General features: G+C 34.9%; 3 protein-coding genes across 6 annotated transcripts; 2 read left to right on the plus strand and 1 right to left on the minus strand.

Annotated features, from left to right (window-relative positions):
* LOC107758610 (uncharacterized) lies at window positions 1-9,986 on the plus strand. Its single transcript, XM_016576384.1, has 14 exons — window positions 1-141; window positions 1,870-2,196; window positions 2,315-2,623; window positions 3,989-4,276; window positions 4,366-4,513; window positions 4,720-4,889; window positions 4,995-5,282; window positions 6,602-6,913; window positions 7,163-7,450; window positions 7,538-7,694; window positions 8,986-9,146; window positions 9,226-9,301; window positions 9,643-9,673; window positions 9,757-9,986. The coding sequence occupies exons 1-14, from the start codon at window positions 75-77 to the stop codon at window positions 9,901-9,903; spliced, it is 2,769 nt and encodes a 922-aa protein (XP_016431870.1). The 5' UTR covers window positions 1-74; the 3' UTR covers window positions 9,904-9,986.
* A 558-nt stretch (window positions 9,987-10,544) lies between these two features.
* rrp8 (ribosomal RNA processing 8) lies at window positions 10,545-16,863 on the minus strand. Of its 3 annotated transcripts, XM_016576404.1 has the most exons (9): window positions 16,775-16,863; window positions 16,487-16,581; window positions 16,137-16,404; window positions 15,276-16,059; window positions 14,611-14,740; window positions 14,422-14,528; window positions 14,196-14,292; window positions 11,392-11,507; window positions 10,545-11,061 (listed from the first exon to the last, which is right to left on the minus strand). In XM_016576404.1, exons 2-8 carry the CDS (start codon window positions 16,568-16,570, stop codon window positions 11,394-11,396), a joined length of 1,584 nt encoding a protein of 527 aa, XP_016431890.1. In that variant the 5' UTR covers window positions 16,571-16,581; window positions 16,775-16,863; the 3' UTR covers window positions 10,545-11,061; window positions 11,392-11,393. The 3 variants fall into 3 exon arrangements, with proteins under 3 accessions (XP_016431890.1, XP_016431880.1, XP_016431898.1); XM_016576394.1 differs by lacking the exon at window positions 10,545-11,061 and having other exon boundaries at window positions 11,157-11,507; window positions 16,487-16,601; XM_016576412.1 differs by lacking the exons at window positions 10,545-11,061; window positions 11,392-11,507 and adding an exon at window positions 12,034-12,159.
* Window positions 16,864-19,089: 2,226 nt separating this feature from the next.
* Window positions 19,090-20,602, plus strand: LOC107758885 (mediator of RNA polymerase II transcription subunit 29-like). Of its 2 annotated transcripts, XM_016576726.1 has the most exons (5): window positions 19,091-19,217; window positions 19,251-19,319; window positions 19,417-19,487; window positions 20,045-20,129; window positions 20,214-20,602. In XM_016576726.1, the coding sequence occupies exons 1-5, from the start codon at window positions 19,146-19,148 to the stop codon at window positions 20,436-20,438; spliced, it is 522 nt and encodes a 173-aa protein (XP_016432212.1). In that variant the 5' UTR covers window positions 19,091-19,145; the 3' UTR covers window positions 20,439-20,602. The 2 variants fall into 2 exon arrangements, with proteins under 2 accessions (XP_016432203.1, XP_016432212.1); XM_016576717.1 differs by having other exon boundaries at window positions 19,090-19,319.
* Window positions 20,603-21,105: the final 503 nt, after the last annotated feature.

The following is a 21,105-nucleotide window of genomic DNA, read 5'->3' on the forward strand; positions in this document are numbered from 1 at the left end:
TTCAACCACACACACACCCTGGCACACACATTCAAGTGTTTTTTGCTCCAGTTGCCTTCTTTAATGACTTCAACATGGGCCTGCCAGTATTTTTTATTTTAGCAATGGTTCTGAATTTTGCTCACAGCAGGGACATGCAAGGTAGGTTCATATTGTCTCAGGTTTAATTCTTTTTGCTTAATTTGATCAGATGATGCTGTTGTGTTTTCTGGTCCTTTTGAAAAGCCTGCATATTTTCTGGTAGGCTAGATACAAAAACAGACAGATTTTAGATGGAATAATGTGAATTAATAGCATTTGAAAAAAAAATGTGAACAACCAATCTGTGCATTTCATTTCAGTCTGTGACTTTGCTCACACTAAGATATTTCCAGAGAAAAGGGAGGAAAAGAGAATTTCTGGCGGGCTTTGCAGTTGTGCATAATAATAATATATTTTTTTATTAGCCTTTGTTTGAATCATTGCTATTGATATTTTGAGCTTTTTTTGAGCCTTTTAAGTGTGATGATGATGATAATAATAATAATGAAAAAAATCTGTTAAATCTGTTGCTCATTGAGAAGAGCTGCATGCAATGAATGAAGATTCTTTCACGAATTCTGCTTTAGGCATTTCCACTGTCCTTCGCCTGACATCCTTATTTGAGAAAAACATTTAACCACGTAACCTTTCATTCTGAAACCAATAAATGCTGGGGCATGGAAGCAATCAATTCTGGCTTGTATTTATTTGGTAGTACTGATGAAATTAGATTCCTAGAAAAGATACAATTCTTTTCTTTTGTGAAAATTGCTCAGTAGACATACAGTACCAACAGAATGTAAGATGCTTTTTTCAGATGGCAAAAAAATGATTATTGCAATTGCTGGCTTTTTATTTGTTTATTTTTTATTTTATTTGTTTATTTTTTGTATTTTTTTTTCTTGCTCAAGCCATTATTGTAAGATTTGTAACATCATCAAATCAGGGTAGTATAATGACGCATTCAACAGCTGTGATTTTGAACACAGAATTGTGTTTGCATGTAATCACTTAAATGACGTACAGTGGTATGTGTGTGGTTTACAGCAGCACGCAACATGTGTGTAAAAGAGCTGTGTTGGAAAGTCTTGTCACATGACTGAAAAACCAAAAACATCTGCTTCCTTTTGTGCAAAGCAGCTCAATTTCCATCCCAGACTCTATGCACTCTGCATGTGATGGCACTTTCTTTCTTTCTTCCTTGGAACACAAATGGAGATATTTTGAATACTGTGCTGTCCTCTCTTTGCAGAAAGCGGACTGCATGCAAAAAGGATGCAGAAGCACCATAAAGTAGTCAGCCATAAAAGTTGTATGACTTTTTAATTATTATTATGGTGATTTTTGTTATTTTGGAATTTGACAGGCCCAGTCCCCATTAACTTTAATTACACAGAAAAGAGCAGCCAGGACATTCTTCAAAATCTCTTTTTTACCTTCCACAAGGAAAAAAAAAGGTCTTTCAGGTTTGGAACCACAAGAGGGCGAGTAAATAATGACAGAATTTCTATTTAAACTCTCCTTTTAAGAAAGTGGTTTCTTAATTTACTTTGGGTTACATAATATGTGCCCTTCAGGATTAATTTCACAAAATGTTAGGGGGTGTTAAATGGACATGTCAAGAAATCCTTTTGTTGGCCGCCCTGTAACAAATGAAGAAATCTGCCAGAGTTTATTAAGAGTACCAAGTGCTGACACTTCCCCTGACCGTGCTTTATATATGTGGGGTTAGAAGGGGACACAATGGACGTAAACAACAAATAAAATTAGTTGTTGCCGTAATGATTACTGTAATGGACTATGTCATTAAATCTTTGAGTAATATTCATCCCTCTCTTTTTATTATAGATTCAGAGACCAGAGACTTGGATCTTGACCAAACAGTGACAGGGATTTTGGGGGAGGATGTCTACTTGCATTGTCTGTACACTGGACAAAGTAGCATATTGTTCTCCTCCTGGAACCGTATCGATTCTTCAAACAAGGCAAAGAAAATGGCAGGCTACAAATCCAGTGCCAAATCTTTCGCAAGAGAAAACTTTGACATCCCGGCATCAATTACAAACCTTACTGTAAAGGTGAACGTGACAAATTTTGATCAAGAGGGAGAATACACATGTGTCTTTGACTCTGATGAGGATGAAACAAAGGAAACCATGTTTCTTAGTGTTATTGGTGAGTATGCAAAAATGTATTTCCCCCCAGAAAAAAAAGGAACTCTTATGGGTTTGAAATGATATGAAGAATGAATAAATGATGACAAATTCATCAATACCTCTGTTTTGTCTCTAAGCTCGGCCTGATGTTGACATAACTGTGAAAAAGGAAGTTGTGAATAGGACCCTCTACCATGCTGTCACTTGCTCTGCCTCCGGTGCCAAGCCTGAGGCTGTGATTAGATGGGAGATCTCTGGTGCCCTTCCAAAAGACGACATCTTCTCTGTGAACATGATTAATCCGGTTCATCCCAATGGCACAACCAGTTCAATCAGTGTACTTCGCTTCCCCCTCATTATGAATAATGAGAGCACTGTTACCTGTGTGGTTGAGCATCCAGCTTTTACTGAACCCAAAAGAGCCAACATAGAGGTGGACACATTTGGTAAGTTCTGTTCTGTAGCGTTATTAGGAAAAGCCAAGGAGTGCAAGACACATAAGCTACTTTTCTGTTCTTTTGCAATAGCTAAGGATGAAACCTAAAAGAAAGAACTGAGAAATCAAGTTGGTATTCTCCTACTGCCTGCTCTTTGCGCTAAGTGTTTCCTGTGCTACCGTCTCATTTGTAGCAGCTGTCTGACCACAAACGTAGCATACTGTGAAGATACAGTATAGATGCGTTCCTTTTAAAATACAAAAACAGCAAAATTGCAAAGAGTAAACTTCAGTAGTTCTGTATTTTTTTTTTTTTACCACTTATTACAGACAAAAAATGGCTGATAAAGAAAACTTATGAATACTGGTGAACTCAGCAAGATTGTTCTCACAGTTAGCAGTTTATTTGCTTGTTTTCAGGCCTGATTCACAAAAACAGTTTCGCAAATCGAAAAATTTAGTTCTGAACATAATTTGCACAGTGCAGTTCTTGATCTTGCAAACCTGTTAGGAGCTTATGTTATTGAAAGATGCAGCAGTCTACTTCAATCTAGCATGATTTTTGGAACCATACAGCATTTTTAAAATGCTGAAGTCTGTTATAGTTATAACAGTTATAAGTCTGTTCTCCATCATTTGTTCAGCTACCTAACCCATGGTTGATAGAAAATGTACAGTAATAGAGCAAGACTGACATTTGACTTGTAATTTTTGTTTATAAGACAATCAGTAAAGGCATTATTGACATTTACCCCCGGTTTCACAGACAAGGCTTAAGCCTAATCCCAGACTAAAATGTAAATCTAAGATGTTTCAACTGAAAGAAACTTGCACTGACTGATCTTAAAATATGTCAATGCCTTTGTTTTGTCTCAAGATGCACACCAGTAATGTTTTTTTCTAAGGCACGTTTATAAAAAACTACTTAAATGTCCTAATTGACCTATTGCCTAATCCTGGTTTAACCTAAGCCCTCTCTATGAAACCAGGCCATAAAGTGTTCTTAAGTGTTAAATGTTTAAGTGTTTAAATTCTTAAGTGTTAAATGCTAAACCATTTTGCAAGTGGTTAGTGAATAGGTATTTGCACTCAGAATACTGCAATTGGCGCAACTATTTAGTGAATTTCTTGAATCATGACATCTAAACCAAGCGTCTTTCATTCACTGAGAAATACCTTGCTTGGAGCTATAGTTAGCATTTCCAACAGCTTGGTAAACAGACAGAACAGCTGTTTAAACTCCTCTAAACTCAAATGTATGCTTGTTTAACCTTAAGATTAAACTCACAGATACTCTTCTCAGTTTTCTAAACAGAACAGTCTCTTTGTCATGAACTTCCCCTGTTCTTATTGGCACTTTTCTTCTTTTTAACAGTTTCTCCTGTTATAAGCATGAAGACCGTCCTGGTCCAAGAAGGAGGAGAAGACTTTCAAGAGGTCATCTGTACAGCAACAGGAGGGAGGCCACATCCAAATATCACATGGATACTGCCTGAATTCAAAAACACGCCACCTTTACAGAGAAATGTCTCCAAACCAGATTCAGTTATCAGTTCATATCAGTTCCCATCAGATCCTTATGAAGGAGAAAATATATCTTGTGTATTTAGCTATGCATTTCTCCCATTCATAAACACAAGGACAATCACTTTGCCAATTTACTGTGAGTACCAGCACTATTTAAACTGAATAGATGCACATATGTAGAATATTTAAAGCCCTTTCTAATTTGTAAAACTTTTTTCCATCTAGATCTTTCCTCACTTCAGCTGAAGAACCTTGATTATGCCATTAACAGTGAGAACCAGACTTCATTGGCACTTGTGGAGGGGGACACGGACATTACAATCAGGATGGATGTTTTGAGCAATGTACCAAGTTATAAAGTGAAATGTTCCAGGTAAGATGTTTATAATATCATCCCTGAAGGCCTTGAATATGAGCATAAAATGAAAATTTTAAATGAGCACTGATACAACACGATACTGTCAATTTCATCTACAATTAAAAATTTTAATATTGTATTCTGGTGTGTTGACGACAGAATAAACACACTGAAACAAGTTGTAAAAAGCTTGCTTTGCACTTTTGTATCACTTGATCAAGGGAAGGCCAACCACTACCTGAGGATGTGGATGTGGTTGGCAACAATCTCTTTGTCAGAGGACCTGTTGAGCTGCACCTTGCTGGACAATATCTCTGCCAGGCCTCTTACCGTAGACATCAAGTTTCCCTGCAGTTTACAATTGAAGTAAATCCAAAAGTCCTACTGCCAGGTACTATATTTGCTTTCATAATATCATCACACTGTACTGATATTCTACACTCTATAACCAAAGATTGTCAACTAGAGTATAAGCTTGATTTAATTTCACTTTCAGTGACATATCCCCCAAATATCAGTGTGAATTTAGTAAAGAATTCAGACTACTTTCACATTGAGTGTTTGGCCTCCAATGCTGTACCTGCTGCAAATGTATCCTGGGTTCTTCCAAAAGAGATTAATAGTACAATTCAGTCTGAAGACACACACTATAATGGATCTTATTCTGTCAGAAGTGTGTTGACTGTGCCTAGCTGCATGGCCCACAAATATATAATTAAATGCATAGTCGACCATCCTGACTTCATGGAAGAAGAAAGGCGGCAGATTTTTCTTCCTTTGTGTGGTAAGACATTGTTGGATAGATGGATGGATGGATGGATAGTACAATGATGATGATAAAACAATGGATGGATGGATGAATGCATGGATGGATAAATAGTACAATGATGATAATAGAATGATGGATGGATGGATGCATGCATGGATAGATGGATAGTACAATGATGATGATAAAACAATGGATGGATGGATGAATGCATGGATGGATAAATAGTACAATGATGATAATAGAATGATGGATGGATGGATGCATGCATGGATAGATGGATAGTACAATGATGATGATAAAACAATGGATGGATGGATGAATGCATGGATGGATAAATAGTACAATGATGATAATAGAACGATGGATGGATGGATGGATGCATGCATGGATGGATGGACAGTACAATGATAATAATAGAACAATGGATGGATGGATGGATAGTACAATGATGACAATAGAACAATGGATGGATGCATTGATGGATGGATGGTTGGATGGATGCATGCATGCATTGATGGACAGTACAATGATAATAATAGAACAATGGATGGATGGATGGACGGATGGATGAAGGCATGCATGCATGGATGGATAGTATAATGATGATACGGTAATAGAACTATGGATGGATGGATGCATGCATGCATGAATGGATAGTGCAATGATAGTAATAGAACAATGGACGGATGGATGGATGGATGAAACAATAGATGGATGGATAGGTTATCAAATGGATGGATGGATGAATGGATGCATAGTACAATGATGATGATAATAGAACAATGGATGGATGGATGGTTAAAATATTAGATGGATGGATAGGTTGACAAATGGATGGATGCATGCATAGTACAATGATGATGATAACAAAACAATGGATGGATGGATGGATGGATGGATGCATGGATGGATAGTACGATGATGATGACAGAACGATGGATGCATGGCTGGATGGATGGATGGATGGATAGGTGGATAAATAGATGCATAGATGAACAACAAATAGATGGATGCATATGTGGATAGAACGATGGATGAAAGCATAGAACAATGGATGGTTGAATGGATAAATAGATGCATGAATGAACAATAGATGGATGGATGGATAAGCTGATGAATAGATAGGTGGGTGCATGGATGGATGGATGGATAGAACAATGGATGAATGGTTGATGGATAAAAGGATAAAGTATAGATGGATCAATAGATTGGTGTTTGGATGAATGGATGGATGGATGGATAGATGGATGCTGTTGACATAGGCAGCTCACAGGTTTTAAAACACCGCTATCAATCAAACATTCTGACATGTAGTTTATGTTTTTTGGTTGTAGCACCACCGAATATTACCCTGCAGTCTAGTGTTGAATGGGACAGTGGCATTGCTTACACATCACTGGTGTGTTCAGTGCAGAGCCAGACCCCAGCAGCGGCCATCACCTGGGCTGTAGAGTGCCATGGCATTGATATTAGCTCTAGTGAACTTGTAATGACTCAACCTGAGCTTCAGCAGAGTCATATGGTTGTCGCTCAGAGTGTGGCACGTATTCCTATTTACTCACATGCCGGATGCACCGTGACCTGTGTGGTTGAGCATCGAGGGTTAGAGAAACCAGAGAACAAGAGCATCGTCCTCCCATCCTTAGGTAAGTTTTACTATTACATTAACCCCAAAAGTAGTTTGACGCTTGAGCCAGACTTAGAAATGAATGAACGGAAGCTAAATGTCAGTCCATTTATACATTTTAAACGACCTAATTATCACTGTGAAACTGCTATGCTTCTTATCGCTTGAATTTAAAGAAATAATCTGCATTCAATATAAATTAAATTTAACCCTAAAATGACCACTACAAAATCGACACATCAAGTAATGAAAATCTCTTTGCTTTTAGGGCCGTCTGTAAGCCGTGCGTTTCTGGGTGAAGAGAGTTACACTCTTATTTGTCGTGCTGTGTGTGAGTACAGCGGCGATGGGGTGAAACCCAATATCTCCTGGGTCTTTCCCGATGAAGACACTGTAATACTGGTGACTACTGAATCCAGATATGATGGAATTAAAGTAGAAGTCAGTTTAACTCATGAATTTCAACTCAGTCAGTATGAGGGAAAAGATTTGATATGTCTGATCCAGAACAAGCTCGGCAAGGATGAAAGACAGACAATACATGTTCCAAAATACTGTAAGCTTTTCTCAACCCTAAAATATTGACTGGCATGATTTCTAGTTATTCATTCAGTAAACGTAATCTGCTTTTTCTTTCACTTAGCTATCTCATCTATTGAGGTTTTAAACAAAACCACACTTGATCGTAGAAGTCATGGCCAGAATGAGCATCGTTTAGCACTGCAAGAAAACCTCTCGAATCAGAAGATACTTCTCAGAGCCCACGGCAATGTTCCGTCGTACAAGACAACATGTTACAGGTATGTTGAATCATGCATGCTTAAATATGGCACGACATACACAAGAATTCAAAGTTACAGAAAAACGTTGTGACCGTATCACGGCCTGTTATACAGTTCCACAGCACTCTCAAAGCCTAAATGCAGCACACTGATTTTTCTTTCATTTCAGACACCCAAAGGGATAAATAGAAAAGACAAGGGCTAGCTAAAGTTTTCACATTAATTTTTTTACTGCATCAGGCTGTGAAGTTCTGGATTCTTTTTGCTTGACAATAAATGCGGCAACATTTCTCATTTTTGTTTAGTTTAACTTGAAGTACTAAAATAACTAAAGCTAAATTAACTAAAACTAATTTTTAAAAAATATAGACATATTAAATACTAATAAAAAAGACAAAAGCACAACAAAACTACTAAAAGTGAAAACAGAAAATATGAAAATATTTAAAATAATAACAAAAACTGTAATAGCTATAATTATGCTGCTTAACCCAGTAAATAGTCCAGTAGATCCCTTAAATCTGTCATTCTATAAGAACACATACCCAAAATGAATATTCCATATATCATTTACTCATCCTCATCTTGTCTCAAACCTTTATGACTTTGTTTCTTCCGTGGAACACAAAAGGAGATATTCAGAAGAATGTTCATGCTGCTCTTTTCCATACATTGAACGTGAATGGTGACAGATGCTGTCAAGCTCCAATAGTGTAGTTATTGTTAACTAAAACTAAGCATAAACAAATCGTTTATGGTAATTGAAATAAAGCTCGAATAAAAATATATTATGATATTAAAATAAATAAAATATATTACATAAAACATTTAAACTTGAAAATTAGAAATGATAATTGCAGCTAATGAAATAAATAAAATTAAATACGTTTTTGAAATACTAAAATTACTAAAACTAGTAAATAGTAATACTAAAAATAAAATAAAGCTAAATAGAAATATTTAAACACTAATAAAAATGGCAAAACCACAACAAAAATACAAAAAAATAAGTAACTTTTTGTGTTCAGAGCTTGAGAGTATGTGCCAACATTCAGTTTCATTGTATTGATAAGAGCAATGTTAACGTGTTCCAAGAAAGAAAGAAAGACAGAAAGAAAGGAAGGTCATGAGTAAATTATGACAGTTTTCATTTTTGTGTGAACTATCCATTGTAATGTAGTTTTGTTTGTACTAATTTCAGACATATTGATCGAAACTCTTCTAAATCTTCCATCTAGCAGTTTCTAGAGAAAAAGAGACTTTTGAAAGTTGTTATTTAAGACATGCCTCTGAATTGTTCTCATCCCAGGGAGGACGGGTCAGCAGCTGACACAGAGGGCATGGCGTTAGTTTTTACAGAGCCTGTGTCTGAACTGGATGCGGGATTGTACATATGCCACGTCACGCACCACCACCACACGGCTAATGTTTTCATTCGGGTGGATGTAACTAGTGAAGAGACTCAACACAGTGAGTTTTCCACATATCAGTACTGGTAGAATATAGAAGTGTGGTGAATTGGTTTGTAATGAATGTTTGTTTTCCACAGTGATATTCATCATTATTTGCTTCTCATCAGCTGCTGCAATCACCCTCATCTTGATTATCGTTTTGGTTGTCCTCTGGTGAGTAGACTCGCTTTCTAACAAACTTAGGTTGTTAGATTCTGCTGTTTTCTTTTTGGATATTACCATACAGGTGAGATCGGTGGAGGCAAACAGGAAGCAAGGTAGCTTACCTAGACCAATGACATGCATCGTGTTCATAAACAGGATACATGGTGGCTGGCACAGAACAAGACCGCATCTACCACATTTGTGCTTTCACGCGACATAAACAGATTCATGTTCATGTCTCAGCAGCGGAGAATGATGTCAATTTAAATTGCAAACGTATCTGTGGCTTTCATTTTTAAAAAATAATAATAAACTTGACATGTAAATTTCCTATTGTTATTTCTTTCTAGTAAAAGTGGGAGAAGTCACTCGTCACAAAAGGTAGACAAAGTGTTATATAATCATTTCAACATTTTGTCCAATAAATATCAATGGCTCATTTTTTATTTATTTTTCTCCAAAAGAAAAACAGGACAGAGCGTGAGTCTCTAGCGGCTCTAATGCAGGATTCTCGCTGCCCAGAGAAGAAGGTGATTCCAGGCACGGCTGGGCCGCACTATGCTGAGCTTGTGCACTATTCCATTGTTTTTGATGCTAAAAGCACAGTGTGACACAGCTGTTGGGTTTTACGACTGTAATATATCAGTTTTTGCACATACTTGTGGAGTTTGTGGCAGCTTGAGTGCATGCTTTTGAAAAGGGGAAATGCTTAAGAAATTCATTCATTGTTAATCAGACTGTTATGCTGATGATGCAATTTGTAATGAAAAAAACAAAAAAGAAAATGGAAATTTGCTTCAAGTTTTCTCTACCCAGCCCATCCAAGATTTAAATTAGTTTTTTTCTTTATCAGAACAGATTTGGAGAAATTTATTGCGTTAGTTGGCATTGCGTTAGTTGCTCACCAGTGGATCCTCTGCAGTGAATGGGTGCCGTCGGAATGAGAGTCCAAACAGCTGATAAAAACATCACAATAATTCACAAGTAATCTGACTCCAGTCTATCAATTAACATCTTGTGAATTGAAAATCTGTGTTTGTAATAAACACATCTATCAGGTTTCTCCAAAACTTCTCTAAATCCATTCCAATGAAGAAACAACTCGTATACAGTAGTCAACATTTGAAGTGGATCAAAACCTTTCATCAAAGTTGTCCTAAAACCAAAATGTGTTCTTGTCTTAGGACAACTTTGATGAACTTTTTTGATCCACTTCAAATGTTGACTACTGTACATCTTGAATGGCCTACGAATGAGTAAATCTTATGCAAATGTTTATTTCTGGATGAACTATTCATTTAATATGAATATTTCATTAGTGGTCTCAGGGTTTTGGACCCAACTGTATATACACATTTTTGATATGTAGTTGTTCTTTTTCCTCAACTACAAATACCGATTGTAAGGAAAAGATTGAAGTAGCTTGGTATTACTTTGAGCATTATGATTTACTTCGATAAGTAGCATTGTTTTATAAATATTATGAGCACATTTTTATTGTTTTACTACTTTTTAAGATTGTTGCTTTGTTCTGACTTACACAGAGATATACTTTAAAAGTCTGGTTGGTGTGTTCTATCTTGTTTTCGTTCCAATTGTACTTGTAGCTCACAAACTGACTGAATTTGTAGCGCCCTCTGGTGGCCCTGCAGTATATAGTGGGATTATCCACATCTGGGCCTGTAGAGTCCAAGTCTGATATTTTGGTTATAAGATTTTACTCCCTTCACAGTCTCTGTTTGAATGACGACTGGTCTTCCTTTGTGTTGCTGTAAGATGTAAGATTTCCAGGGTAAATAATGTCACGGTGACACTTGTAAAAATACAATAAAATACTTGACAAGTTTAAATACTTATCGAGTCTGTTTGTTTATCAGGTAAAAAATATTCTTCCAATCATAAGACGATATATGACAAATAGTTTTCACAAAGGACAAAATTCTTTGAATATCACATTATAAAATGTACTTTCCTATTACACTGATTTACAAAACATACAATGTTAAGAAGAGATTTGACCCTTGAGTTAAACTGAATTATTGCTCAAACCTTTCATACACAGTCCATACATAAAGAAGCAAAAAATTTACTTTATGTACATTTATCGTTTCTTGTACAGACAAGGTTTAAGTTGAAGACCGACTTTCTTCACGTTCCCAGGTGCTTTTCCTGTCTTTATGAATTCAAAGGAGTAGAAGTGGCTGTTTTCTGTGTCCTAGAAAAAAATAGATGAACATAAATAGCTTGTAAACAGCTCTTTTCTTTAAGAGTCAATATCACTGTATGTTGCCTTTTGGCGTCCTGTACATAAATAACTAATTTGCCATGATAACTTAACATAAAAATGACTCTGAAAGGGTGTGTTATATTAGGCTAAGTTTTTATATTCATAACAAAAGCATTACTTGGCTCTATAGATAAATTTTCTAGATTTGTTTTAGTTTTGTGTAAGAGGATGCGTGTTGTTTTGCTATCTTCCATGCACTGCTCATTAAATTTGAATGATAGTAGAATATTGTCAAATCATAAAATTAAAAAATGTTGTTCTCCTATTAATATTTTGTTAAATAAGAGATTACTCAATTTGAGTGTATTGATCATTTGGAAATAAAAACAATATATTTATTTAATAAAAAAAGAAGAGTTTGTCCATGTCCCTTGAATGGTTGTCCACCCTGTCGTATTGGGGAATCCGCCCCTTTAAGAAAAGGCAATCCACTTTAGTGACATCAGGACAACAGATTTTTTTGTCTCTTCAGTGGTGGGAATTTCAACGGTTGAGATGAGTAAATTGGTGACTTTTCAATTGACAAATTTTCTTCGCCTGAGTTTTCTTACTTGCTTTGCCAAAGCTTAACATGTCCACCCTATCGGCATAAAACATGCCAGAAGTGATTAGAATACAGTATTTTCAAAATATGTACGTTTAAAAATTCTCTTCAACAACCAGACTAAAAATTTAGCTAGTCACAGTTAATTTATAGTTAATATTGCTAAAAACTCAAATGAACACATATCTATGTGACTGAGGCTGTACTTTTATTATTTATTACGGTATTATTATATTATTTTTTTCGAAGTTGAATAAATGTTTCATTGTCATATTTTGTCATGCTTTGTGCGTTTTGCATTATGTGTCCACCCCGTCATGTGCTGGTCCACCCTGTCATCTTGATATATTACAATAATATTTTAAATAATAATTGAATCATATCTATATAATCCAGTGCGTTCAATAGCTAGGTGTGGGGGCAATAACATGCAAACAAAAAACTGCATCCAAATATCACAGTTTTCTCCAAATAATAAAAAAATGAATGTGCACATTTTTAAAAACACATGCTTTACATAAATTTTTTTTATGTATTTATAATTTGAAAGCAAACAAATAACCGTGTTTAGGAAAGGGACATCATACCTTTCAGAAAATATAATTTGCATCTTAATATTGCAATGAAAACGTATTTAACAGTAATATATATGTCCATGACTGGGTGGACATATGGTTTATGCTTCGAATAATGGCCCATAATTATCTAAAAAAATGTGTGGGAGCTCAGCGAATATGTTTCTATAGTATTTGAGTGTCTACTATTTATGACATGACATAAAGCGAATGGGAAATTAAAACCAAAAGTTTTGAGTATTGTGAGGGTTAAAAGGCACTCTATGGTGATATTGACCCTTAAATAGTAAATTAAACTACATTTTGATTACTAAATTATGACCTATTTTACTGAAAAACTGAGAATGAAGAACATTATGTTAGTGCTGTTAATATATTCCATTACTGATCTCCATACTTGCAGAACAGCACAATTCTATTCTGCAATACTGCGCACTTGGCCTGACTTTCCATCTCTCCAGTACAGCATTAGACCTGCAACTAACAATCATTTATGATAATTAAGGAGGAGATTATTCTAATGATTTAATAGATTTTTGACAGCAGTCCTCTATTACTTGCATGTTTGTCAGTTTTTAACAGCAAGTCTGCAGAAAATGTTTCAGTGAGTTTTGCACAATCATCTAAAGAATAAAGTATGATCAACTCCAAAATATCAGTTTTCCCATTATTATTAGCCTCATTTTCTGCTCCGCACCAGGGCTATTTTAGTATTATTTATGTACTGTTATAGTATTTATTCATATTTTGAATGAGCTTATATTTTGAGTTTTCAAAAGCAATGACAAGAACTGCATATTCTGAGATAAAAAAAAGGGGGGGGAATGTATGATTAGGCTGACATTTAGAAGCTGCTTGTATCCAAAGGAAGTACAGGAGATGAATATCCTGGTGTAAAAAGCATAAAACCTGATCCTGGAGTAAGTAAAATGGCCTGGTGAATCATATTTTACCGTTTTCTCTATGCTACAGGGTGCCTTCAGTAGTGTGCTGGACAGTGTAATGGTCTGTCTCATGAGAGTTATTAAGCAAAAAAGAAATATGAGGCAATTTCACAGGACCAGGTGAATGTTAAGCTGGAAACATGTTTTTTAAAGCTCACCAAGGCTGGATTTATTTGATGAAAAATAGAGTAAAACCATAATATTATGATATATTATTTAAATAACTGGTTTCTATTATAATACATTTATTCATTTTATTTCTGTGATGGCAAAGCTGAATTTCTAGCATCATTACTCCAGTCTTCAGTGTCACATGATCGTTCAGAAACCATTCTAATATGCTGATTTGCTGAAACATTTATTATCAATGTTGAAAACAGTTGTACTGCTTTTTTTTTTTTTTTTTGAGGAAAGAACAGCTAAGATTAAAAATGTCTTCACTGTCACTTTTGATATATCTAATGCATCCTTGTTGAATAAAATAATTAATTTCTTTAAAAAATCTAAACATTTGAATGGTAGTGTATGTTCACTGGAATGAATTGCACATTACCTTATGGACTAACTTGAAGCCCAGACTTGACAATGCACTAATGAACAAATGCTCATTTTCAAATCTGCTGGCCACTTCAGCAATTTTAAGAACACCCCTGCAAAAAAAATTAATAAATAAATGGAAAGAGGATATATATTGGCTAATCACTAGACTTGGATTTGATAATAAACTTTTAAAATATTGGCAACTGTTCAAAAAAAGAAAAAAGAAAAAAGGCAGTTACCCCATCACCAGGACTCTGTTTGCTTCTGCCAAGAAGTCTCCCAGATTTGTCCCCATCAGAGAAAGACAGAAAACAGCAATATCTACAGTAGAATCACGAAGCGGCACCTGTGGAAAAAGTAATAAACAGTGCTGCTTTTAGTCTTTCGGCTGCATTACAAATGAAAGCTTTTTTACTACAATAACTTACTTTTGCCATGTCACATGCAGTGGCAAGATCACAAACCGGAGCCAAATCAAAAGAATGTACTTTATTCTTTACACTCCGAGCTATTTTACAGTCTCCACAGCCGAAGTCAGCAACAACTAAAGAAGCTGGTCTGGGGGGGGAAAAAAGGAAATAGAAATTCATTGACTTTCAGTGCCTTCCAAAAATGCTGTATTTCTGTAGTTCATTCATGGAAGATTATTCTGTGCATGAACACTGTGATTTAATAAAGACAAGCCAGTTAATTTGTTAATTGTTCTGAATGTCTTTAAAACAATTAACAAATTAAACTGTAGTTCAGGAAACTACAGCCATGTCAAAACAGCATACCAAGGAAAATTATTATTATTATTATTATTATTATATAATTTATTATTATTGATCATTTATTAGTAGTAGTAGTAGTAGTGTTGTTATTATTATTATTATTATTATTATGCCAAATAACTTTATCAGGTCTTTTTAAAATAAATAAAGATAATAAAAAAATAAAATAAAAAAAAAGCATGTTGCAATAATTTTTTTAATAAATACATACATAAAGTTAAAAGCAATATGCAACGTGTGCTTGCATACCCACAAAAAAAAAAAAACTAACAACACAAAAACACTGCATAAAGGAATCAGCAAAAGGAAGGACATCTCACTTTTTACAAATATAGGAAATGATTGAATCCACAGGGTTTGTAGGCCAGTGCTGAACTTGTGCCGTGTAGCCCTTGTGGTAAATTGCAATGGCCTCTGGGTCCTGCTGAAACATGCGGTTGGCCTCACCGCTGGTCGACGTGTAAAGCTGCTCATTGATGTAGCGGAATCGAGCGGCTTCTAACCGCTTCTCCATCTTTGCCCTTAAAGCAGTCGAGGGGTCAGGAGCCGCTTGCTCTTCATCGCCTTTCAAACTTACTGTTGTACCATTGGGTTCTTCTAGTTCCTCTGAGGCTTTATTACGGTCATCAGGAAAATGCGACTTTAAAATGCGACGCAATTTTTCTTTCTTCCACTTTTCTTCTTCCAGTTTCCCTTTATCTTCCACTTTATGCGAGACTGTATTGTTATCTGCTATTCTAGTTCCCGTGCTAGGCATTTCATCTGTTTTAGAGTCTATGCAATTTTGAGCATTGTCCGTGATGGAAGAAATACCATTCTTTTTATGAGCTTTCTTCGTTTTTTTGGATGCCTTGTCATGTTTCTTCACTTTCTTGGATTCTTTGACATCCTGTGTTTGAACTAATGGTTCCTCGTTTGCAATGGCATCACCAACACCTGTCGTTTTTGGAACATATTTGTTCTTGCACCTTCTTTTGTTTTTCATCTTGTTCTTCCACTGCTTTCTGCTTAGCTTGTTTTCTGCTTGACTTTCATTTTTCTCCAATTGAGGTCCGACTCCTTTGTCAATCTTATCTTTTCTGGACTCGTGTGACACTTTAGAATCTGCAAACACAAATTGATGTGAAAAAGTCAATAATGTTTAAGAGTGTAGACCTAAAATGACTAGAACATGTTCTCACTTGTTTCTTTAACGGTCTTCTTTACTGGCTTCTTCTTCTTATTCACAGGTGGTTCAGATGAATCCCCTTTATCCTGCTGCTTCCCTTCATTTTCAGCATTAGACGTTCTTTTACGCTTTTTGCACCTTTTCTTTTTTGCCGTCTTGACTGTAGTGGAGGCATCTTTCTCCTCTTCACTATCCTCAAAAACATTCCCAGCTCCCCAGTCTGGAACTGAACCCAATGTTTGCAAGGTTCTCAAAAGACTTTGTTTACACACAACCTTATCCTGATGGGATAAAAATGCTAGATGAAAAATTAAATTCATGTGGCAGAACTACACTTAAATAAGGGGGAAGACATCATAATACCTTGCCAGAGGCAGGAGACATCTTAACAGTGTGAGATGATCCATCTGGTAATGGAGAATCAGTCCATTCCTCTTCAGCAAACATGTTTGTAAACGCTGTTAATTTTGGATAAACACTGTAAACCGTCACAATGAGTTATACGAAAAGAATTTGCCAGCTAACTATTATGTGCTTGCATATCTTGTCAGATGATAATTGATCATAGTGCTGGCAGAAATTATTGTTGACATCCAGAAACCTATAACAGTATCCTGCAACGCATTTCAAATTAATTTACAGCGTACTTACATCTTTCTCTGTCTTCTACACGTGCAAAGAACCGTCACGTGGTTTTGTGTACATCCGGGTTACCGTGACAACTTCCTTTCCAAACTACTCGGATGTTGGGTCCTCCAAATGCGCTCAATCTTTATTCAAATATTTATTTGAATAAAGCTCATTTATTAAGCTCAAATATTTATTACATTGTGAAAGACAAATGGTCCATTAAATGAAAATCATGACCGTTTTAACACTTAGCACTTCAAACATTTACACAGAAACTGCATAGCTAAATATTTCAAAAGTGCATCTGAAGAGAGAAATGGAGGACTATTGGTGTTACATTTTCTTATTAAAAATCGGATGATAGTAAAACGGTAACACTTACTGAATAGTATCATTTGTTAACATTAGTGAAAGTATGAACTAACTTGAACTAACAATGAACAATACATTTGTAACAGTATTTAATATTTTTGTTAATGTTAGTTATGGAAAATTAACCTTATTTTAAATTGTTTCCAGTGAAACTATAAAAAAAATATATAGGTGCTGCTAAGTCACATTATAAATTAAACACAAACAGCAAGAATAATTACATCTGGTATTCCTGCACAAAACTAATACAGTTTTGTTTGAACACTTCTCTAGCATACAGTAACGTTACTGTTTAATCTTAAAAATAAATCTGAAGTGTTTAATTTCCAGTAGGCAGTAATGTTCTACTAAACTATAGCCCTTTCTAACGTTACCACGAATTAAACTGATACATACATCTTTAAGTGAGTTTTACATAAAATGTTGCTATTTTTAATAAGCCCAGTTATATACTAACTAAATTAGCCAATTCAAATTAAAAATACCATAAATACCCAAATACTACACAACTACTGTATAGCGTAAAAATATTATCAAAACGTATTATCATGTGACACGAGAAATCTGGGATCTCTGGAACTCCAGACATTGTTATTACCCTTTTTTAAACTTTCTAGACTAGGCCAGCACAAAGTTTGTTCGCAAACTTTTATCTCATATAGTTTATTTATATGATCATCATTCATTACATCACATTACCTCTGTCTTTGCCTTTCTTCTTCTTCTCTTCTTTCCCTCTAGTTCTGATTAAGTATTAACCCATCCTACCCTGTCAAATATAATTTGGAAATTTCTAAGGCCTCTAAAATCACAACTTAGCTGAAAAACTTGATGTTTACATGCCTTCTGCCATCTGATAGTTTATGCTTTTTAGCAAGTAAAAGGCCTTTTGGTATTTATGTACAAACGTCCCACTTTAGGTTGTGGTTAACCTTTTTTTCTTTACAGATTTTTATGAAATAAATGTAAGAATAACTTTTATATTGTTAGTAATATTCTAAGATGAATACTTAATGGACTGAAGCAACTTAGATTTACTTGATTATCCATAAATTTTTTTGTTCATATGAATATCAAATATGATACATCAGGGCAGGCTCTCTTGACATCTCTTAAAGCATTATTGTATTGCATGTATATGTTAGATTCAAATAATAAACTTAAATAATAATTAATTTGTCAAAAAAATGTGTTATTGCATCCATCATATTTCAAGCAGATTGTGTAGCCTCGATTCTCAGAAAAAGTTTATAACATAGTTCGCAGCGCCACAAATGTTCCTCTAGATGGCGCCATTTGCTTTCATTTCAACCACGTTGACTCCGTCGTGGAGCGTTTGACCAAAGACTTTGGTTTGACCTTCCACTCAAATCTAAAAATGCAATTTATCAGATTCTGACTACATTAGTTGTATTACTTATTGTGAGAAATCAAAATTTGACAACCTATACAAGCTGAACTAGACCAATATGATTCCTGAACGAATGACTACATTCTCAAATATTCAAATAATGAAGTTATTGCTTTCGTCATGCACGATACTAATATTAGCTACTAATATAGTAGCTTACGCGCTTATGATATTTAAAATAGTTACAGGCCGGTTGTTCGCGTGACAGCATGTTATGATTATGACAGTTATTTTTAGGGATATTTTATGTAAAAAAATAAATGATGTATATAATATAGCCTATAGTTTCGACCAAAGTCCTTCTACACAAAAAAAGACATATGTGGACTACAGAATTAAATGGTTATTTTGATTTTGATCATTGGACCCTATTGGCTTAAGTTTGTCAGTTATTTAAGTAAGTTATAATTATCATCAAGCTATAAAGCGGTGCAATTATGCTCCTGTTACTTTTCTCAGCGCTGGTCAGGATGAGCCAATCGGCTCTGCGTCTTCTAGCGCCCTCTGTGGGAAGACGACATTTTTGTCTCATAACCACTAACCGCTAGCTAGCAGCGTTTGCTGGATAGCTTCTAGCGGAAGTGGAAGTGGTCGAGTTTCATATCAACAATGGCGTCGCAGCAGATGGTTAACAGTGCTCAGATGGGCGTTCAGCAAGCGGCTGGTTTACAGCAACCTCAATCTCAACAACAGCAGCAGCAGCAGCAGCTCAGTCAACAACAAGATTTTGATCCCGTTCACAGATTCAAAATGCTGATTCCTCTGCTCAAAGATAGTTTACAGGTTTGTTTTGGTGCCTTTCATTGAACATGGGAGCTGAAAGTAACGTTACGGGTTTGAAATAGAATACTAACATTAGTTTATAATTGTATGTTTTCAGAACGTAATGGCCATTGCTTCACTAAATTTTGGACACAATGCAGCTATTGACAACGGCTTAAAAACAACAGAGTAAGATTCCCCTATTATGTAACTAACATGGTACATGAATATGTAATTAGCACATATATGTATGCATGCTGTATGTATGTACATGTCTGTCTGTTCTGTCTATTAATGTACATAAATATATGGAAGCCTGTTTTTGCCACAGAAAAAAAAATCAGATAATTGCAGACTTTTTAATCTCACAATTCTGACTCTTTTCTTGCAATTCTGAGGGGACAAAATAGGCAGAATTCTGAGCTTTTCTCGCAATTCTGACATTATATCTCACAGTTCAGATTTTTTCTCAAAATTCTAAGTTTAAATGTCACAATTCTGTTTTTATTTCCTCCACTGAATGAAAAATAAAAATGTAATTGTGACGTTTTTTCTCACAATTCATACTTTTCTTCTCAGAATTGTGAGCTATAAACTCAGAATTGCAAGAACAATAGTTTGAATTGTGAGATAAAATGTCTAAATTTTAATACTGTGGCAGAAATAAGCTTCAATAGAAAGATTTCTGGATGCTTAAACCAAGAAATAAACTTAAAAATATATATATTTCACCTCTCAAAATGTAGGAAGGGTAATGATGCAGCAGTTCAGCGATTTGACAAAAGTTTAGAGGAGTTTTATGCTCTCTGTGATCAACTGGAGCTTTGCCTGGTAAGCACCTGCTGTGATTCTGGTAAAAATGTCATTCAAAGATCTTGTTTGATTTCGATTAACATTGACGTTTTATTTTTTCAGCGGCTGGCCCACGAGTGCCTGTCGCAGAGCATCGACAGCACAAAGCACTCTCCAAATCTCGTACCTACAGCCACCAAGCCGGACACAGTGCAAACAGAGTCTCTGTTTTACTCTCAGTATCTCAGTATGATAAAATCACAGATTTCATGTGCTAAAGACATTCATAATGCTCTCTTCGAATGTTCAAAAAAGATTGCTGGGAAGGTTCAAGGAGCTTGTAATTAGTAGCTGCCAACTGTATTTAGTTTGCTTTTTTTATTTGTATTTTACATAGCTTTGATGCTGATTGAAGAATGTATTTTTTTTTTTGTATTTTCAATTCCTTTTGTTTGTTTACTATTGTGACAAATGTACTTGTACAATTAAATTGATATATTCTTGAAAATAAATTTGTGTGTGTGTTATAAAATACTTTTTTGATCTAACAAGCTACTTATGGGTCCTGTCAACTCAATTGCAAAAAATATTTTAGTATTATTATTTATATACTATGGTTAATTAATATGATTCAGTACTATGTATTCATATTTATAATTAGCTTTTATTTTATTTTATTTTTTGTTGTAATTTTATGTCCTGCCATTTTTATTCGTTTTTTTATATTCTGTTTAGCTTTAAACTACATTTTATTTCAATTTTTGTTGTAGTATTTAGCATTTCAACTTTTATTTTATTTCAGTCATATCTAAGTTTTACTTTTTTTTATCCAATAATTATATTTAATTTCAGCTTTATTTGAATTGACAAAAATTATTTTGAATGATTTACATTTCAGCATTAACCACACTCTTTTGTGGGTCAGCACTTTTACTGTACTCCATACATGCTTCTCTTTTAAGTTCTGTAAAATCTGCATTTTTTTTCTCCAATAAATATGTGAATAGAGATCATT

Source organism: Sinocyclocheilus rhinocerous, unplaced genomic scaffold (assembly GCF_001515625.1).
Source record: "Sinocyclocheilus rhinocerous isolate Xijiao unplaced genomic scaffold, SAMN03320098_v1.1 scaffold1393, whole genome shotgun sequence".
In the NCBI taxonomy this organism is placed as follows: domain Eukaryota; kingdom Metazoa; phylum Chordata; class Actinopteri; order Cypriniformes; family Cyprinidae; genus Sinocyclocheilus; species Sinocyclocheilus rhinocerous.

Bases quoted from the DNA above. Each gene is read 5' to 3' on its own strand.
- LOC107758610 (XM_016576384.1), top strand. From the start codon at position 75: ATGGGCCTGCCAGTATTTTTTATTTTAGCAATGGTTCTGAATTTTGCT. The intron at 2,197-2,314 runs GTGAGTATGCAA...TTTGTCTCTAAG, and splicing joins CATGTTTCTTAGTGTTATTG to CTCGGCCTGATGTTGACATA. The intron at 9,147-9,225 runs GTGAGTTTTCCA...TGTTTTCCACAG, and splicing joins TAGTGAAGAGACTCAACACA to TGATATTCATCATTATTTGC.
- rrp8 (XM_016576404.1), bottom strand. From the start codon at position 16,570: ATGTTTGCTGAAGAGGAATGGACTGATTCTCCATTACCAGATGGATCA. The intron at 16,060-16,136 runs GTGAGAACATGT...TTGTGTTTGCAG, and splicing joins GAAGACCGTTAAAGAAACAA to ATTCTAAAGTGTCACACGAG. The intron at 11,508-14,195 runs GTAATGTGCAAT...ATTTTTTTCTAG, and splicing joins GCTTCAAGTTAGTCCATAAG to GACACAGAAAACAGCCACTT.
- LOC107758885 (XM_016576717.1), top strand. From the start codon at position 19,146: ATGGCGTCGCAGCAGATGGTTAACAGTGCTCAGATGGGCGTTCAGCAA. The intron at 19,488-20,044 runs GTAAGATTCCCC...CTCAAAATGTAG, and splicing joins AACGGCTTAAAAACAACAGA to GAAGGGTAATGATGCAGCAG. The intron at 20,130-20,213 runs GTAAGCACCTGC...TTATTTTTTCAG, and splicing joins ATCAACTGGAGCTTTGCCTG to CGGCTGGCCCACGAGTGCCT.